We start from the raw sequence: 19,509 nt of genomic DNA on the forward strand, positions 1-19,509 counted from the left end.
GTTTGGGGTTTGGTTGGTTGTCCCCATCAGAAAAATTTCCATACTGTCAGCCAATGGGCACCCAACACATTCCCCAAATGGAGTTGGTTTGTCTTCTTAAATGTAAAAGTGGGGTAATTATGTATTTATTCATGATCTACTAGTAATGCAAAATGGAATATAATTCTGTAGTTGTGTCCTTCAAAAGAAGCAATCTTGTAAAAAAGTTCTGTACATAATGGTTGACAGATTAGAAATGGGGACCTCACTGACCATACTAGTATCAGTACACTGGTAATAGACAGTTTCTGCTTAATTAGATATGCAGATGCAGATGATTCAACAGAATGATACACTCATCTGCATTCAGCAAGACAATAATCAATTACATGATCTTGTTTATCAGGACAAGAATTTTGCACATCTTCAGTGTACAACATTATATTCAGTTAATGTACATATACTATTATTCTCATCATCGCATTTCATTTTAAATTCTAATTGACCGCCCTTGCCGCCCGACGCCGCCCCGGCTCCGACGACGGCGTCCGCAGCCCGCCCGACGATGGCTTGACAGGTGCTCCGACGACGGACGATGAGAGTGAAGATGCAGAGAATGATGATACCATGAATACTATTTGTACTAGGATAGCTGATGCATTGAGTAGTGCATGAGGAGGATAGTTATTTTGAGATATGGCATCATTGTATGAACCATTTATCTTTTGCTCTGTTTATGTGGACCATATCACTTTGATATATGAAAAACTAATATATTTTGATGAAAAACTTTGATGGATGAAAAAGTTATAAATTTTTTTCTTTCCAATTAGCCTTTTAAATACGAAATATTGAACGGATTAGGTTTTTACGAGTAATTAGCATATAAACAGTCTCATAGGCCTTTAGGGGCATTACAGGTATTTCTTCTACAACCTACAGTTTTGCAACTGCTCTAACCAAACGGGTTTCTACTTTTCCCACAACTGATTTCCCACAGCTGCTTTTCCACAGCCCACAGTAGCTTTTCCAAAAGCCACAGCTCAACCAAACACACCCTAAGCTGTGTTCTTCGTTCCATTTCGTTTAGTACTGCACTGTTTAGTGACATGGAGAATGGCGGGCACAAATACACTGCTGCATCCATGGATTCTCGCTAGGCCAGGTAGTGCTAGCGTCGTAACCCAAGTTTTCGGGGGCAAGGTGGTGTGTGGGTGTTAACGACCAAATTTGATAAGGCCATGGGCCGGATTCAAAACCAGAGTCAAAGCAAATTTGGAGGAATTCTATTTAGGGAAATCTATACGGAGCTACCCCGGAGGTCGCCTTCACTCCTAGACCGAGTGACTGCTCCAGCACACCACCACCTTTTTTTTTTTACAAATTTAGAAAATGCAGTTATTTGACCACATCTTCATATATCTACCGGGTAAAAATGAGCTTAACATTAATATATTCATATATTGGCAGTTTATTTGGCCACATCTTCAGACATCTATTGGACAAAAAATACAGTTTTTGCAGTTTATGGCACATTAACGCGCCCCACCCCAAAACCCTAGTAGAAAAAACCGGACCGGGTCAACGGTTCAACCGGAAAAAACCAGAACCAGAGGTCTCCACACGGTTCGGTTGCGCGTTCAAAGACCGGACATGCATTCGACCCGGATTGAACCGGCTGAACCGGCCGGTTTTGCACTAAACCGGATGTTAAACCGGCCCGGTCTGGCCACACGCCTGTTTTTTTCCTCAAAATTCGCAGAAAAGGCTGGCGCGGCATGGGATTCGAACGTGGGTCTGTGCGATGAGAGCACTTGGCTCTAGCCATCCGGTCATTCGCCACTTTGTTATACAGGAAATATACAACTTTTATATATCTATTGAACCGTGGTTCAACCGGCGGTTTTCCGGTCGGACCATCGGACCGGCGAACCGAGAGGTTGTTCGGTCCTCTCCGGTCCGGTTTTTTACACTATGCCCCAAACCAACATATGCCGGGTAAAAATGAGCTCAAGATAGACATGTCCTAACTAGCACTTTATTTGTCGGAACTTCTTCCCAAGAGAGTACCAATTCTTTGCGTGGCTACTCGGAAAAGATGAATTGAAATCAAGTGCAGTCCTAACTTTGCTGCAAGTAATTTCAACCATCCATTTTTTTTCAGCAAATAGTTGAGATCTGATACTACAGTCTACAATTCTATTATTGTTACAGTACCTCTATAGTTTTCTCCGCGTGTGAATAGTACTACATATAATTTGGACCCTTGGATTTACATCAAACAGTCCATCAGATCCAAATCCACAAAGGAAAGGCTACCAACAACGCAAAATCTATTCAAAAAGAACATTTGCCAACTCTCCAATATGTGAGATATGCAACCAAGACCTGGAAGACGCTACTCATTTTTGTTTCCGTTGCCCTGTTGCGATGGAATTCTGCACTGCAATTAAAGTTAACCCCAAAATCACCCGGACTGAAAGACTACACATCAGCTACAACTGATAATTCAAGCGATATCAAAGCACTTCGAAACTTTCATTTCACTCGGCTTCGTCCTCTCTCTGAGTCATTTCACAAATGCATTGAATTTGTCGGCTGATCGATATGTGATGTCTATCGGAAGAGTCATGACATCATTTTCGGAGCTATATATCCTCACATACATGAGCGTTGTAACTTGTAACATGCCCGATCAGGGAAGCACTTGTATCATTTCAAATCCAAACAATAAACTCAGTTAAAAACAAGTCGATGAACACACGTTACAGAACCGTTTCAACACAATGGGCATGGTCTCCTGAAAGGTCGACTGTGCAGCACACTGCCATTTTATGCAATGAGAAAAGGGAGTACAGTCAGCATGAAAGCCTCGTAAGTAAAAGTCGCAGAGCCCGAGAAGGCTGTGTCTTTTTCCTTGAACTTCTCAGTCAGACCCTGTAAAATTGTTACAAATGAATGTTAAAAGAGTGAAAACAGAACATTGTGCTAGGACTTAACAGCGCCTGTGAAGGCATTAGTGTATTACCTTAACTGTGAGGCAGCATCTGCAAAGGCAAACAAAATAGTGTTAGGACTGTTATATAGGCCGAATTGGAATGATAGAAGATATCAAGATTTTAAACTATATCCAATATTTAACTTTGAGGTTAGGACTTGCTTGGCTGTGGCTTATAATAAGCCATGACACGTGACCAAAGCAACAAAAGACTTTTATATTTCTACACTTAAGTGGTTTAAAATCCAAGGCTGAAAAATAGAACGATGAAAAAACAACTAGATCAATTCAAAGTTTTGCATCAGAAAACAGAAGTAGAAAGACTAGTTGATGCATACATTATCTTTTTAGTTATTGCCTCAAAATGTGCAAGAAACAATTTAACAATTATATTTGATAGGAAATATCATCTTTAACCAGACATTTGATCCCAAAGACTACTTTTGTGTCAACAAATGTCCAAACAGAAAATGTTAAAAATAAGGCTGAAACGAATTTGAACCAATCCTATTATTAGCTGACCATATAAACATATGCTAACCAAGTTTTGGATTTTTTTTAGATAATGATTGGATGATTGGATAAGCTAATAGCTTGAACAATTACTAAGAAAGCAATCTGCAAAACATAATTGGAGTCATCTTACTCAATGAAGTTATCATATTCAATGGCTTTGTTCTTGCCCCCAGTCTTGTCAAACTTTGACACAAGCAAGTCTAGCACAGTTGGAGAAACTGAATATCCCAGACTGAGAAGAGCATCACGCAATTCTGTTGCATCAATTTTACCACTTCGGTCACGATCAAACCTCTCGAAAATGGACTGCACAGTACAAGCAGAAAATGCACGTATTCAGTTTCAACAGTAACTTCATTAGTTCCACCGCACAGAAGAAAAGGAAAGCTGAAGCTGTAGCATCTCACCCTCCAATTCTGAAGACTGTAAAACACAGAGGTAAATTCCTTGGGACCTGAAAGGATCAAAGACACATATTCAATGTGGTTTACATAAAAACGAATAATATAAGAAATGCTTAAGTTCAAAGTACAGTATCTAGCAATCCAGTATTTGTTAAATCAGGTGCATTTCACAGGTTAGAACTAAAAGTCCAAAATTCCATATACAAGCTCACTAGCTGATAGCCTGAAACATAGCACTGGTTTCAGAGTATACACTGCTCAAGCAATTCAAAGCTCATGATTCAATCTCTAGTTCTCTACACAGAAAACAGATGCCAAAAGAATAGGACAAATGGCATTGATTAAAGTTGCAAATATCTAGTTTTCAGTTTAGCAGTAATTTGAAATTGTAAATAGAACTGACAAACAAAAGTTAGTATACAAGGTAACATGTATAAACTGCCAAAGTAGCATGCCCTTTTACTGGAGTAAACCCAAAATTCTTTCTACATCACAAGCCGGGAGAACTTACAAGTTCATTGTGCAAATAAACCAGTATATGTGTCTATGCTGTACCAAAGTAGACCACAACAAAATGAGCTAGGATTTTCCACAATTCTATTGAATCCTATCCCACAAAGAAATTGATGCAATTTAAGAAACTTAATTAAAAGAACCCGCATCCCAACACCTAAAAGTAAACTCCAGCTTTTAACAAGTTGCCACTATATCGTTGCCCCCACCACGTTCCCCCGTCTTCCTCCCAAACGACAAGTCCTGGCCGTATGATGCAAACACTGACTACAGCCCTGGCTGGAAGACTCCATCTCCGCATCGGAAGCCAAAAGTCGCATACTGGCATCGCAAATACCGTGGGAAGCTTGATAATCCCGCGGAGAGCCACGTGCCAATCGCGTGCCACTCGTTTGACTACACATCGCCCAAAGCACAACCACCATTACGTATGCCGCTGACCAGGACAACGCGCACGATAGCAACCATGGAGCGATCAGACTAACGCACACCATCCCCAAGGCCAGAACTATTCAATTCGCGGGTGAGAGGATGAAACGATGAACTTACCAATCTTGCGGACGTTGGTGTTGGTGAAGAGGTACATGAGGAGGTGGACGGTGCGGAGGCTGAAGCTCTGGCTGTACCCGGACAGCGCGGACTGCAGCTCCTTGTCGTCGATCATCCCGCTGCCGTCGCGGTCCGCCGCCTGGAAGCACGCCACCACGTTGGGATCCGTCCCGGGCGGGAACGCCGACGGCACCAGCGACGCGAACGGGCTGCCGTACCCGCCGGGCGCCCCGTAGGGCGCCGACGAGGGCGGCGGGGCCCCGTACGGCGCGCCGTACGGCTGGCTGGAGGGCGGGGCGCCGTAGCCGCCTCCGCTGCCGTAGGGCTGGGTGGATGGCGGGGCACCGTAGCCGCCTCCGCCGCCGTAGTAAGGGGCGGAAGAGGAGGAGGTCTTACCTTCCTTGGGAGGCTTCGCGCCGTACGGCGGGGCGGAGGGGGCGGGGGAGGAGCCGTACGGCGGTGGCGGGGCGCCGTAGCCGCCGGCGCCGCCGTAGGGGTAGCCGGAGCCGGGATTTGGCGGGTAGCCGGCCATTGGAGAGAGGGGGTTTAGGAGAGAGCGGAGGTTGCGATGCGCAGCTGCAGCTTGGGGAAATTTGGGGATTGTCAAAGTCAAGCTGTCTGCGTCCTCTGATATTTTGTGTGTTTCGAAATTCAAAATGGAAGAAAGCAGTGGAGTACGGTACGGGTTCATATATTGAAGAGGATGATGACGTGGGAAGTAGATGCGGTAGTTGCAGGCTTGAAGAGGTGAGGACACACGGTGTACGCGTGAGTTGTGAAACGTCGATCGATACCTTGTATTTGAGGACACCGGGACATATGTCACGTACCGTTGGGTCGAAGGTGGTAGAAGAAAGGGCGTAATGCGCGTGGGCAGCGACGGCACGGCCGCGCGGCCGCCGGCGAATTGAGTGTGTGGCTTACCGTTGCGCTGCATGTTTCATTGTTCGTTCTTCAACCAAAGGATAAGCACGAAGCATCGGGGACGCGTTTGGTCGACTGGCACACGGGAATACGGGATGATCCAATGAACGCATGCTTCATGCTTGGAAGTGGTCCATCCCTCAGTTAGACCGTCGGCCCAAAGAAATTCGAGGACATGCCACTTGATTTGTCTGCCTCTAAATTTTCGTCACCCAATCCACGTGCTTTTGAAATGTGAATATTTTGATTTCGTACTACTTTCACCGGAGGAGGGCAAGAGGCGGCGGCGACAACAACGGCAATGTGCGGAGCTTGGGACCTGGGAGGGAGGGGGAGGGGGGGCAAGCCTGTAAGAGAGGTTGAGGTGATCGGCGAGCTTGTTCAAGCTCAAGCTCACTCGGCATCTATGCAAAGGAGGTGGCCAACGACCTTCATCAAAGGGTAGGCCTAGCTTTGCCGCTGGCACACCGAGCTCGCCCTTGCCCCTAGCCCCCCCTCCCTCCCCTTCTTCGGGCTTCGCGTGGGTCTCCAGCACGCACGCACGGACCTAGGACCATTGCTATCGTCAGTGTCCTCCACCGGCTTCTTCCCCGTTGCCAGATTCCACAGCCGCTACCTAGGGACCTCCTCCACCTCGTCTTCCTTCGCTTCACCAAGCTTCGCACAATGAGGCGTTGCCGCCTTCGCTTCACTCGGTAGCTGACTGTCGCGTTATCGTTGATGTTGCTGTGAGGGATACTGTCACGCCCAGAAATTTAGCCTAAATTTCTAGACTATTTTGTGTATTAAATCTCTGTCCAGGCATCAGCCAGGGTACACAAAACGACAAATTAATATACAGATCCAAACGTAAATAAAGCGTAAATACTTACAGAAGAGGCACTTAGTCCTCGCACCGAAACAAAAGCAGCAGTAGCGGAAAAAAGGCGATCCTAGCGAGGCTTCAGCTCCACTCCACAGGCAAAACTCAACTGGGGTCTGAGCCTTGGTCCTCTAACTCCATCTTCAGCTCAGAAGTAGTACACTTCTGAAAATGGGGAAACAATAGCAAGGCTGAGTACAACCACCATACTCAGCAAGCCACACCAATGATGCAGACGTGCAAGGAGAACATAAGGACGGTTTGTGGCTATTTGCATAAAGGCAGTTGTAAAGCATTTTATTGAGCAAAACAGTAAAACTATTGAGTAATTAAGGTAATATTAAATCTCCATTGATCAACGCTACACCACGTTGAACAAGCCCAACCAACCCACCTGAACTACAGTGCATTGAGTCGATTTATTAAGTGTGAGACTAATCACGGTAAATCTGGTCGATCGCCCATAACCGCGGGCACGGCTATTCGAATAGTTTTACTCTGGCCAGAGGTGCACAACTGTACCCACAAGACACAATCCACCGGCATGTCACCGTGTCATTATGTGCCCATGATGAACACGTCACCACGTCGAGTGATTGTGACAAGACCATTCATATAACTCTCCCCTAACCATCCACACCACGTTAAGGTTTCACCCACACTCCTCGCAAGGCAGCGGGCAGTCCCCTCGTGCGCCGCGGTGAATCCGACAGCTGGACAACCGGACACCCCGGCCGACCCAACTCCATCACGCCCACCCTTGCCACTGGTGCCTAGGAAAGGGTCGAGCTATACTTCAGATCAAGCAGTTACCCACTCCCGCTTGTGGTAAGCACTGTAAGTCTTCCAGGGTTTCCCGTGAACCAGTCCTTAATTGCCATGGGTGCGACTCGCAAAACCATGCACCCACAGCCCACCATTCAGTCGCATTTTAGTTGGATAATTACGACCATGAAACATGGCCAGATGTCTTGAGCACGCAGCTCGTCATGATACTAAAAGGTCTAATACTATAATTATCCCATCAACTGAGCTAGTGGTAATTAAGCATGGCTAAGCATATAGTTCTAGCTAGGTCAACATAAGTAATACCAGCTAGTCGGTTTATCACTCAAGGTCGACAAAGGACAGATATCAAGTAAACATGGCACAAGTGAGCAGATAGGTAATACCCGGATCCCATGTAATTAGCAAGACATGCATGTTTATTTGTAAACGGTAAAACATTTATAAATTGGGATCAACATGCTCAAGAGGAATGTGTGACTTGCCTTGCTTCTTCAAAACAATCTTTCGAACTCTTTTCCTCGCGACCGCGATCTTCCGAAACGACGGATTCTACACGCTGGCAAGCAAAACGAGGAAAAACACTAATAAAAACCAAGAAAACAGTACATGAAAAGTAAACAAACATGTAGAGCTCAATTTTAGATGAATTTTGCAAGTTGAATGGCCCAATTTGGAGTTCGAATGAATTATATATGAATTTTAGAAGTTGTTGAGTCATTAAATGAATTTCTATAACTATATCCGAATTATTGCGCAATTATTAATTATTTCCCAGAGGAAAGGCCTGCTGCTGACGTCATCAAAGGGGCCGGCGCCGACAGGCGGGTCCCACGAGTCAGCGACACACAAGGGGTTGGCGCACAGTGGTCACGGTCCACCGCGGCCGGGGCGGCACCGTGGACCAGGACCACCACGGGTCCACGGGCGGCGGCCCAGATCGGCAAAAAGGGAGGGGGCTGGCTCGCCGGCCAACCCGACAAGGCGGCGGCGGCACAAGGCTGGACAGCTGAGAGGCGGTGGCGCACGAGAGGGAGCGGTGGCGCGGTGCGGCAAGGGGAGGCGGCAGCCGGCTGCCCAGCATTGCCGGTAGCGACGCTGGCGCGGAGCGCAGCGGCGATGAACCGGCCGGACGGCCACCGGCGGCGGCGGCGCGTCACGAGCAGGCCCGGGAAGCGGTCGGCGAAAGGGAGGAAGAGGGAGAGGGAGGGGAGTGCTCACCGAGAGGCCAAATGGCGGAAGGAGGCGGTTGGCGGCGAGCAAGGTGACGGCGGGCGCCTTGGGATGACGGTGGGACGGCGCTCCGGCGATGGATTGGGGAAGAGGAGTGGTAGACGGGGTGCGGTAGGGCGTGGCGGCGCTGTGGGTAGCGGCGGCATGGCCGGGCAAGACGACGCTCGCCGGCGGGAGGCGGAAGTGGCTCGGGTCGGCGGTGGAAGCAGCGCTACGGCGAGGCTTCAGGGAGGACGAATGGATGTCGGGGTGCAGCGCGGCGTGACGAAGCTAGTGGTGGCGGCGGCGCAGTGCGGCGACAGCGGGAAGCGGCGGCTGGAGGCACGGCGACGAGCGGCGGAGCGCGGGCTCGCGCGGGGAGCACGGGAGAGGGTGCGAGGAGCTCGGGGAGGAGGGGGAAACGGAAGAGGAGAGCACGAGGGTGCTTTATATAGGGCTCGGGGATGGAGATCGTGGCCAGGAGAGGTGGGATCGGCCGGCAATGTGGGGCGCCGACGTGGGGAGGTTGGCGGCGGTTCGGCGCTGATTTTGCGGGGCGGAGTGGGGGAAATAGGGGAGGAGGAGGTGGGGATCGAGTCCACGCGTTCGCGAGGTGAGGTGGAGCGCGGGAAGCGCGGCGTCGTGGGGTGAAACCGGCGGCCATGGCGGTTGCAGCCGGCCGGATGGAGGGAGGTTGGGGATGACAGGTGGGGCCCACCGGTCCCACCTGTCGGAGAGGGAAAGGCGAGGCCGGCTGGGGGAGGCAATGTGGACTTGAGAAGGAAAGGGGGCCGAGCGGGCCGAGAGAGAGAGGGAAGGGGAGGGCGGCCAGGCCGGGAAGGAAGAGGGGGAGGACTTGGGCCGAGCCCGAAAGGGAGGAAGGGGAAATTATTTGTTTTCTTTTTATATAATTGGATAAATGATGTTTGTGACTTTAAAATTACTTCTTGAGCTCCGAAAATTCGCGGGAAAATCTGGAGAGTATATTAGGGCACAGAGAATATTATAAAATATTTCCGGCCAATGATTTTTAAAGGAAAATTTTAATTTCCCCTATAATTCACTTAATTAAATTGCTTTAACTTTTATTTAATTTCTAGAAAATGTATTATTTAATGATTTTTAACCCCGAACAAAAATCGGGGCATTACAGATACCGCCCGCCGCCACCAAGGACCACCGCCTCCTACCCTCCTTCGACGAAAATGGCACGAAATCAAAAGATTAGCACCTCCAGTGGCACTTTTGCAAGGGCACACAGATTAGGTGGCGAAAATTCAAAGGCATGCGAATGAGGTGGCATACCCTCAAATTTCTCCTCTGGCCACGGTCCCTATATACATATGGCCTTGATATGTTCAGTGGCGGAGCCATCGGTCTTGCAATATGGCAATACCTAAATACTTGACCTTTAGTTCATTTCCTATCCCTAATCTAGAGATTGTAGTTAGACTGAGTACTCAGTTTGTGATTTTCCATCTTTTCAAAATAAAATAGAAGATGGTTATTTGTGATATTATTGGTAGTTTACCTTGAGAGGATTTAGCAATAAGGACTAGTTTTAAACTGCCAATGATATTATTAAAAAGCTAAAATTTAGTTCTTTTGAAGAGGACTAGTTTACACATTGATTATTATCGACCGTGAATATTTTATCTCCTTTCCTATTGACACTGGTTAGGTCTTACACACCCAACCTGAAATCCCGCTTTGTCATTGGGTACGTTGTGTCATCTCACCTCCGGATAGTTCATACTGAGGCCCAAGATTTCTGGGTATGTTTGGATTGATGCCCTACCAAAATTTTGGTAGTGCCAAATCTTGGACAAGTTTTGGTACTACGAAAATTTTGGTAGGGTAGAGTTGAAAATGTTTATTTGGATTGAAGCCAAAATTTGCCCATAAGAGATAAGTTCATAGGCAAAGCCAAATTTATGGCATAGGTAGAGTTTTAGTAGAAATGTTTAGTTTGCAACCCTACTAAAATTTTGGTAGGGCAAATTTTAGTAGGGTAACAATCCAAATTGGCCCAGAGTTAAGTCAGCCCATCTTAAGCGATCTACAGGGAGGGAGGAAACAGCAGTTAGATGGATGGATAATCCGATAGGCGACCGAACCAACGGCCCACCGGCTTCCACGTACCCAACCAAACAAGCACCGCCTTGCGCCAGCCATCCCTGAGAGCACAGAGCACTCTAACACCACTCGGCTATCTTCGCCGGAGGCCCGGAGCGGAGCGAGCCAAAGAGCGAATGGCCACCGTGGTGAGGGCATGCATGCCGCTGCCACCTGCCGCCGTCGCCTCCTCATCCGCCGCTCCCTCCACGGACGCGCAGGCGCAGAGGAGTCCCTCCTCCTCCAGCGCGCGCGTGCTCGTGCTCGGCGGCACCGGCCGCGTCGGCGGGTCCACCGCCACCGCGCTCTCCAAGCTCCGCCCCGACCTCAACATCCTCATCGCCGGCAGGAACCGGTTGGTGCCCCCTATATGCTATGCCTCCTCCGCACCGCACTAGTCTGTTACATACTTTCCTCGCCTGTTTTCATCTGCAGAATGAATTTGCTTCACTTGTGTTGCAATTTCTTACGTTTGAACGAATGCAAACCTCATCTAGCCATTTCGTAGTTCACTTCAATAGTGGGAACAGTTTCTTTCTTCTGTCAATAGCATCTTGGCTGGATGCCTGCAATCTTGTGCAGTTCCATCTGTACAATGAGACGATTATAGTAGTATGACCATTTGTCGAGTATCTTTTTTTTTTTTTTGGCCAGAGAGAAAGGTGAATCTTTGGCATCTAAACTCGGGGAGGAATCGGAGTTTGTCCAAGTAGATATTCGCGACAGGAACATGTTGGAGGAAGTGCTACAGGGTTAGTAATGGAGCTACCTGCTTATGTTGTACTTTTAAGTTGAAACACCGTATGATTTCAAAAAATTGTTGCAAATATTTTGAAAAGTCATCCACAAATTTCTTCTGATGTTTGACCATTCTAGTTTTTCTTTTTTTTTCCCAGATGTGGATTTAGTTGTTCATGCTGCTGGACCTTTCCAAAGGGAGAATGAGTGCACTGTCCTACAGGCAGCAATAGCGACCAAGGTTAGAAATGTGCAACGCCTGATCATCAAATGCATAAGTTTAATAACACGTTGAAATCAGTGACATCCTTAACCTTTTTTTTTTTTTACAGACGGCATATATTGATGTTTGTGATGATACAGACTATTCGTGGAGAGCAAAGGGTTTCCATGAACAAGCAAAAGATTGCGGTATCCCAGCTATTACAACTGCCGGCATCTATCCTGGAGTGAGCAATGGTCTTACTTCGCATTTCTATCAAACATATCAGTTTACTTTGAAATTTTTCAAGTTACACTGTCCAGATATCATCATGTGCTCTTTCACAATGTCCATCAGTACTCATGGATAGTATCCATTGCTCTTTGAGGCAGTTTACATATGTGTAAAATCACCAACTTGATTAATGCCATGTATTAGTACATAATAGAGAGTTAGAGACATGATCTAGCAGTAAACTATGAAGACAATGTTTTGATCTAGCTAGGTAAGCTTCATATCTTAATTTTTTGAGTGCTTAGAAATACACTGTTTTCTTCTTTTGGAACAGTGATGGCTGCTGAGCTTGTTCATGCTGCTAGAAGTGAAAATGCTGGTGAACCTGAAAGATTAAGGTTAGGAGTTATTTATTTCCTGTAAAAATTAAAGGTCAAACTAGTCATGAAGTATGGAAAGCGTTGTCGTATTCATCAGAATCTATGCTAGTATGTTGCTAAATCCTTTTTCTAGATTCTTTTATTATACTGCAGGCACTGGTGGTGCTGGGCCAACAATATTAACAACTAGTTTTCTGCTTCTTGCGGAGGATGTAATCGCATATAACAAAGGTACTTTTCGATAATTTATTAGTGCACTTATAGGATTTCTCTATGAGGAAAATCTAAGTTTTGTTCTCATTACAAATTCAGGAGAAGAAATAAAGTTGAAGCCCTACAGTGGAGCTCTCAGCATTGATTTTGGCAAAGGGGTTAGGAAGAAAGATGTTTACTTACTGTAGGCACTGAACATTAATTACTTTTTGAGATCTTACCACAATAAGGAAAAACCACTTTGGTTAGAATTCAAAATGGAAGCTAATAAATTTTATATTATGCCACTAATCCAGGAATTTGCCTGAGGTGAAGAGTGCTTATAAGGTTTTAGGTGTGCCTACTGTTAGTGCTCGCTTCGGTACTGCTCCTTTTTTCTGGAATTGGGGAATGCAGGCCTTCGCAAACTTTTTACCTGTTGTATGTCTTACTTCTCAAATTATGCACTATCAATTTACTTCTTTCAGACACAACCGGTGCTATTAGTATTCTAGTACTAGTAAACTCTACTAAAAAAAATAGAAGTTTTAACTTTTAAGCAACCAATTGCTTACATTTTATTTTATTATTTAATTATGTAGTTGGTGAAATCAACTAATACTATTATTACTGTTAAACCAACATGGTTTGCTTGTTTTCTGCTGAAATCTTAAAAATGGGATAATATTAAACTGGTGATTTGGTGCTAATGCGGATTACACCTGACTGCAACTTGTTCGTGTTCAGGAATTCTTGAGGGATAGAAATAAGGTTCTAAAATTGGTTGGATTTGTTGATCCTTTTGTCCGAGCTATCGATGGTATTGCTGGAGAGCGTGTTTCCATGAGAGTAAGTACCTAAAGCTGTGTTCTGGAGGTGAGGTTGGGAACTCACTTCATGCACCCGCAAAATTAATTATTTACTTTTTTTTTTGAAAAAATGTATTAATATGATTTTTTAAAGCAACTTTTGTATAGAAATTTTTTGCCTGTGTGTTTTAGAAGTACTAGTTTCTTCCAAGGCTCCAAGCTATTTCCAGAGTTAACTGCATACTCTTTCAAGCTGTGGCCAGAATAGGTATTTGAATGCCAGTTTTAAAATATTTGTTCAGCCAATTTTTCTTCAGTTTTTTAAAATAATTTACTTTCTAAACTTTGATTTGATCAATTATAAGATTGATTTTATCACTTCTTCAAAAAGGGAGCGAAGTATGGACCATGTAACTCTCAATAGCCATCGATTTCCACAAAATATTGGTACACTGAGACTATTGTTTTTACTAGTTACTGGCCAAGATTTGTTTCCTTGGTCCAGGTTAGCAGCCTAGAAGCATACTACTTCTAGTATTTCCTCAAGCCATACCTGGAGTAAGAGTAAATTAATTATACTCAAACTTTGTCCAAAGTTGTATATGTAGCTACTGATCACTACCTTTTGATCAAATTTATTTCATTTATATGCAGGTAGACTTAGATTGTTCAAATGGAAAGAATACTATTGGATTATTTTCTCATAGAAAGCTATCTGTGTAAGTACGCACTTCTGCACAAGCAGTTGAGCATTCTCAAGGTCCATTACCTAATTGATATTTACCATATTAGTCATCAAATATCAAGACTTTTTTAAAAAAATAACTATCACATTTTTTGCCCTAGATCGCAGGAAGCTTCACATAAGTGCTCTCTAAATGAGACCCCAGTTTCAAAAACTTACATCCTATGTATAAGAGTTTCCTTTTATTCAAAAAGGGATTCCTGAGAAAACCATGTAAATCTGTCCTCATTTAAAAGCTAACAGGGTATCTACTTCCCAGAGTGATTATTCCTTAGCATTTGAATGATCCAGCATTTTTGTAATGCTAACACCCTAAATCCTAGGAATTCATACTCAAAACTTGGAGCGATCTTACTACATGGTTGTTTTGAGAAGTTCCGATTTACTTTGCAGTTTTAAATTTTAAGAACAAACAAAATCATTTGGTACAACTATCTGCATTGCATCTTAGCATTAATTTTTATTGGATTTTCAGATCGGTGGGCTATGCAACAGCAGCATTTGTTTTAGCAGTTCTTGAGGGCAGCACACAGCCTGGCGTATGGTTTCCAGAGGAGGTTAGTGGTGCACTAATGGGAGGACAAAATAACACACTAGTCGACACAATATACTCACTCTGTCCCTAAATATAAGGGATTTTGGTTGGATGTGACTTATTTTAGTATAACGAATCTGAACATACTAGAATATGTCACATCCAACCAAAATCCCTTATATTTAGGGACGGTGGGTGTCATAGGTAGTGGGCCGAGGGGTCGAGGCCCTAGGGATAAGGATAGAGTTGGTTGGATAGGATTAGACTGGGTCCTCCCTCCATCTATATAAGGATGGTTTGTATCATCATTCTAATTAAGCAATGAATCAAGATTAGTCTCTCCCAACCTAAGTCCCCCTCTCATCCCTAGCAGCCGTCGCCGCCCGGCTATCCTCTCGGCGGTGTTTACCCCCTATGAATCCTAACCCATAACAGTGGGAGTATTGTTTTAATTTTCTAAAATCACCACTTTTATTCATAATGCAGCCAGAGGGAGTAGCAATTGAATCAAGGAAGGTGCTTCTTGAGCGGGCGTCTCAAGGAACAACGATCTTCGTGATGAACAAGTGATGTCCTCTCTGCTCAATTTCAACACCCATTAGTAAGCTAATAATCAATAATGAGTATGCTAGCTGACACAATACCGTAAATTTTGATTGACAGGCCTTCCTGGATGATAGAGACTGATCCAAAGGAAGTTGGCCTGGGAATATATGTGTAGGGGAATAGTATGTTTCCCTCACTATATGTCTATATTGAAGTTTACAGCTCCTAATTATAATTTTGACGGTGAAATCTTAGCACTTACTACAAAGTTCTTGGGTATGAGTAAGAGCAAGAGCGACAAATAGGACAGGGCAATGAACAAGTAAATTCTTATCCATTTTCAACAAGGCACCTCTGTCTCTTTGTTAATCGCACTGTTCTGAATGTGGCTGTAAATAATAGAACGAATTTGTAATGCTCTAAGAGTATGGGGTGGATGAATGAAATGAATTGGAGCACAATACAACCAAACGAGGGTTACAGTTTTGATGAAGTATCCTAGTGCCTGTTATTGTCTTAGCAGAAATGTGTGGTGAGTTTATGAGGTCTCTAAAGAATTCGTTACATTCCAAGAGCATTAATGCATCCACCGAAATGAATTATCCGTAGCAATTTTGGTCATCGTGTTTAGCATCGACTTGTGCAGCCTGTGAATTGAAGTAGAAGGGCATATATATATATATATATATATTTCTCTGTTCTGCTCTTGCCTCTGTCTACAAAATTCCACGTATTCTTTAAAAGCAACGGAAGCTAAATAACATTTGTGGGTGGGTGTGGGGGGTAAAACTTATCTCGTTCTATACAGATTGCTGAGACTAAGATATCATATATACCTATGTAAGCTACGAAGAGCTGATGATAGTTCGTTAGCATTTTATCATTACCTACTTTACATTTCAACTCTGACATAATTCGCATGTTCAACAATGGCGATCCTCGTACTGCAGCTCTTGTTCGACTATGATATGCATTCTACATCACCATTGATGTTGCAGGAAACAGCCTGTCCAGTAGGGTATAAACCCCTCCACCCAGTAGAAATGCACCACTACCAAGCAAATGGCAAATGTTAGCGCAAGGCGTTAATCCAAAAAAAATAAAGTATAAAAGGCAGATTTTTTAAAGAAGGAATGGCTTATATTTTTTTAGAGATCCTTCCTTTTTTTAAAAAAGAAAGAACACGAATGTTTCTGAGGAATTGGAACTGTGCAAAGCACATGACAGAATTGTGGCAAGAAGTTTAGAACAATATCTTACAAAAGAATATTAAATGGATGATAAGGTAAATTTGATGTGCTATATTCTCTGAAAGAAGCATGCCCAACAAATGTGATTTCAAGCTCTTTGAACCAAGACAGTGAAATTGTAGCGAATGCTATCAATTAACAAATATGGATTTTCAGTGTTTCCTTTGTAAAAGGTAGTAAAAAAATTATTACTATTCATACAGATAATTAATTGCAACGTGCAGGTCTTTTGCAATCAAATTACAAACCAGGAACCTCTCAAGATCCAGAAAGAGCTAAGGCACATACCTGATTGGGTTTATCCATGCAGAATACCTCCTGAAGGAAAGCAAACTCTACAGAAAGCAAATAATTTATCAGGCACTAAACTTAAAATGAACAGGTGTTGTTGTTCTAGGATTTGTGCTGTTAAACTGTTAGTCAAGTCTAAGTGAGATTTAAAGTTCCATATTTGATGGAACTATCTTATCTATACTTAACCAGATGTGTATATCAGAAGGCATTTATACCTGCAGTGCTCCAGCAAAAGAAGCTGCAATGAGAAGAGGTGCAACATAGCCAGTTGTATAAGTCAATAACAAACTTCCCCCAACAATCGGATCCTGACAGAAAATGTATTGTAATCAGCATGTCAGAAAATTAATAAATTAGGCGAACATAAACTTCTTGCCAACAATTATGACAGATTGCTAAGTCAAGTGTAACATATATTAGAAACAAAGAAATCAAAATTACTGCATATCGTACGGTATGTGATTTACTAACTTTAGTAATTAAAGACACTATGGTAAAATTTATGACAGTTTTACTGTTTTGAAATTTAAGAAAAAGTAATAAAATATTAATGTAACTTATGAATGTTCCTGTTATGCATACTCTTGAAGTGGCAACATATCCCAGAAGGGTAGCAAGAACAGGTGTACTGCAAGGTGATGCTGCTAATGCAAACGTAAGTCCGGCAAGGTATGCTTGTACACCTATAGGGAAACAGCAAGATATCATTTACCGTAACTGAAATAAACATAATGAGGCATATGGTACTTTGATACAAAATAGAAAATTATGTCAAAGCATTACTGGAAGGGAGGTTAGCTGCAGCAGCTCGAGGGTCATAATCGCTGAAAAATGAGGGAAGTTGTAGCTCAATTACCTGTAAATACAAGATAACCAGCATAGAGAACAGTTTAAGGCAGTGAGCTAATATCTACTATAACAGGAGTGATACACATTTCATTGAAATAAATTACCATCGCGGCAAAGGATTTACAATTATTTATAAAAGGAAAACCATCAAATCAACTGATACTTGATTTGAATTGTGGCAACAAGTTAGCTTGAAAAATTAATTGGCATGCTCCGCTTTATGAGTTTTCACATTGGATCATGAATTTACCTCAAGAAGGTTCAATCCCATGATAACTGCTAACCCTGAAGCAGCCACTGGAAGTCCTTGTCCTACCTGTCCATAGGCCTTTCCAGCAAAAGAAGCAGCAACACCAAGGATGGCTAAGGTTGTTGCCAGTCCTAATGAAAAAGCAACTGAATTTCCAACAACCTAATAGATAGAATGGAAACATATCAATTTACATCAAGAATAACATGGATGAAGTTTTTTTCTTCTACATGGTGAATGGATGTTATGGCATACGAGGTTTTGGGTATACATGCTCTATTTAATTTCTATAAGTTATTTTATAAATAATAGAATATACCTCAGATCGATCTTTGCCCGAGCCAAAAGCACCTGAAAGATTTTAAAGAATATGTCATCAGATCAGTGCCATCAATTGTAACTGATCCTGGGCAACAAAAAAAAAGCATCTCAAAAGGCAATCGCTATACTTGCCTATATATCCTAGAGTCAATGGTAGAACACTGAGTGTACAAGGAGACAAACTAGTTACAAGTCCAGCACCGAAAATTACAGCCAAGCTGGAGAATAGAGAAACATGTCAGAAAAAAATATGGACATGAAACATAAAATATAATCTGAGAAAGTAAGTAAACAGATTCTGTCCATAGGCAATTGACCGCAGGGGAAAAAAATGCTTACCTAGTGAAACTAAGAGCAGAGAGCTGATCCTGAACAGCCTCGTTGGCTTGCTGACCCGCTGAATAAAGCAAATTTCCAAACCAATCTCCAATGCTAAGGTCAGCCAAAGCAAGTCCAGATGACCCTAACTGATCATAATAAAATTTTATGCACGCATTAGCTATATGCCATCACAATGTAATAAAAAGGAATATATGATATTCTCTTTCCTATGACAGATAACTACACTGTTGACTACAATTCATTATTGTTTCTACGCAGTAGTACAATTTGACATGTTAAAATCACAACTTGATACAGGCATCACGAACTCTTTTGTGATCAGCAAGAAGGGGACAGAAAATTCGAAGGCACATAGTGCTCCCTCACCAGAGAATCACCAATTTCTGTAGCATTTGCAGCGCCAGCAGCAACCAGACTCCCCACTGCGACCAAGAAACACCACTCACTAACGTCAGAGACATTTCATCAAACAGATTGCCAGCGATAGAACACATGAAGGGAGCAGTCAACAGCTAACACTCTACCCGCCACGGTCGCCAGCAGCATGGGGCGCTGGCGGACGAGAGAGCACCTCGCCGCGGCCTCCAATCTCGCTCCACGAATCGCTGCCTTGGAAACCGAGCTCCCGCGCTCGCGGGGCACACCCACGAGCACACCCGTACCAGGGGACGAGGAGGTGGAGGGCTTGGAAGCAGCGGCCTGCGCCGGGCGGCAGGGGCGGCAGGTGGAGGTGGTGCTACTAACGGGGCGCGCGGCCATGGCGACGCAGAGCACGGAGGAGTGGATGGAGCGAAGGATACCGGAGAAGAGGGAGAAGAGACGCTTCTGCTTGGGTCAAAGGGAGAAGAAGGCCACACGCCCGCGGGGAGACGTGTAGCCTTCGATGGGCCGGGGCCCACGAGTCAGTGTGAAGCTATAGCAGCTTCCTCTTTGGGCTTCATTTAAAGCTATAGCTTTCTCCGGC

At 44.1% G+C, this 19,509-nt stretch overlaps 3 protein-coding genes and 1 long non-coding RNA gene across 9 annotated transcripts; 1 reads left to right on the top strand and 3 right to left on the bottom strand.

The window, feature by feature from the left end:
• Window positions 1–2,659: 2,659 nt before the first annotated feature.
• LOC4351450 (calcium-binding protein CBP-like) lies at window positions 2,660–5,564 on the bottom strand. Its single transcript, XM_015765178.3, has 5 exons — window positions 4,960–5,564; window positions 3,901–3,947; window positions 3,624–3,799; window positions 3,008–3,026; window positions 2,660–2,916 (listed from the first exon to the last, which is right to left on the bottom strand). The coding sequence occupies exons 1-5, from the start codon at window positions 5,489–5,491 to the stop codon at window positions 2,812–2,814; spliced, it is 879 nt and encodes a 292-aa protein (XP_015620664.2). The 5' UTR covers window positions 5,492–5,564; the 3' UTR covers window positions 2,660–2,811.
• A 1,073-nt stretch (window positions 5,565–6,637) lies between these two features.
• Window positions 6,638–9,403, bottom strand: LOC136354690 (uncharacterized). Its single transcript, XR_010738267.1, has 3 exons — window positions 8,753–9,403; window positions 8,017–8,090; window positions 6,638–6,910 (listed from the first exon to the last, which is right to left on the bottom strand). It is a non-coding gene; the product is annotated as an uncharacterized lncRNA (long non-coding RNA).
• A 1,519-nt stretch (window positions 9,404–10,922) lies between these two features.
• Window positions 10,923–15,732, top strand: LOC4351451 (uncharacterized). Of its 6 annotated transcripts, none has more exons than XR_010738132.1 (14): window positions 10,923–11,213; window positions 11,513–11,610; window positions 11,755–11,837; window positions 11,929–12,055; window positions 12,367–12,430; window positions 12,546–12,643; window positions 12,725–12,809; window positions 12,922–13,045; window positions 13,352–13,453; window positions 13,888–13,971; window positions 14,068–14,132; window positions 14,634–14,715; window positions 15,180–15,259; window positions 15,357–15,732. XR_010738132.1 is itself a non-coding variant. In NM_001428217.1 (13 exons), the coding sequence occupies exons 1-13, from the start codon at window positions 10,996–10,998 to the stop codon at window positions 15,412–15,414; spliced, it is 1,284 nt and encodes a 427-aa protein (NP_001415146.1). In that variant the 5' UTR covers window positions 10,931–10,995; the 3' UTR covers window positions 15,415–15,730. The 6 variants fall into 6 exon arrangements, 2 of the variants coding, with proteins under 2 accessions (XP_066162068.1, NP_001415146.1); XR_010738134.1 differs by having other exon boundaries at window positions 13,919–13,977; XR_010738133.1 differs by having other exon boundaries at window positions 13,919–13,971.
• A 180-nt stretch (window positions 15,733–15,912) lies between these two features.
• LOC9266150 (cytochrome c-type biogenesis ccda-like chloroplastic protein 2) lies at window positions 15,913–19,381 on the bottom strand. The gene is made up of 11 exons (NM_001428218.1): window positions 19,070–19,381; window positions 18,912–18,967; window positions 18,543–18,670; window positions 18,336–18,421; window positions 18,202–18,233; window positions 17,883–18,044; window positions 17,567–17,639; window positions 17,366–17,466; window positions 16,999–17,091; window positions 16,778–16,824; window positions 15,913–16,290 (listed from the first exon to the last, which is right to left on the bottom strand). The coding sequence occupies exons 1-11, from the start codon at window positions 19,302–19,304 to the stop codon at window positions 16,215–16,217; spliced, it is 1,089 nt and encodes a 362-aa protein (NP_001415147.1). The 5' UTR covers window positions 19,305–19,381; the 3' UTR covers window positions 15,913–16,214.
• Window positions 19,382–19,509: the final 128 nt, after the last annotated feature.

Source organism: Oryza sativa, chromosome 12 (assembly GCF_034140825.1).
Source record: "Oryza sativa Japonica Group chromosome 12, ASM3414082v1".
Lineage (NCBI taxonomy): Eukaryota > Viridiplantae > Streptophyta > Magnoliopsida > Poales > Poaceae > Oryza > Oryza sativa.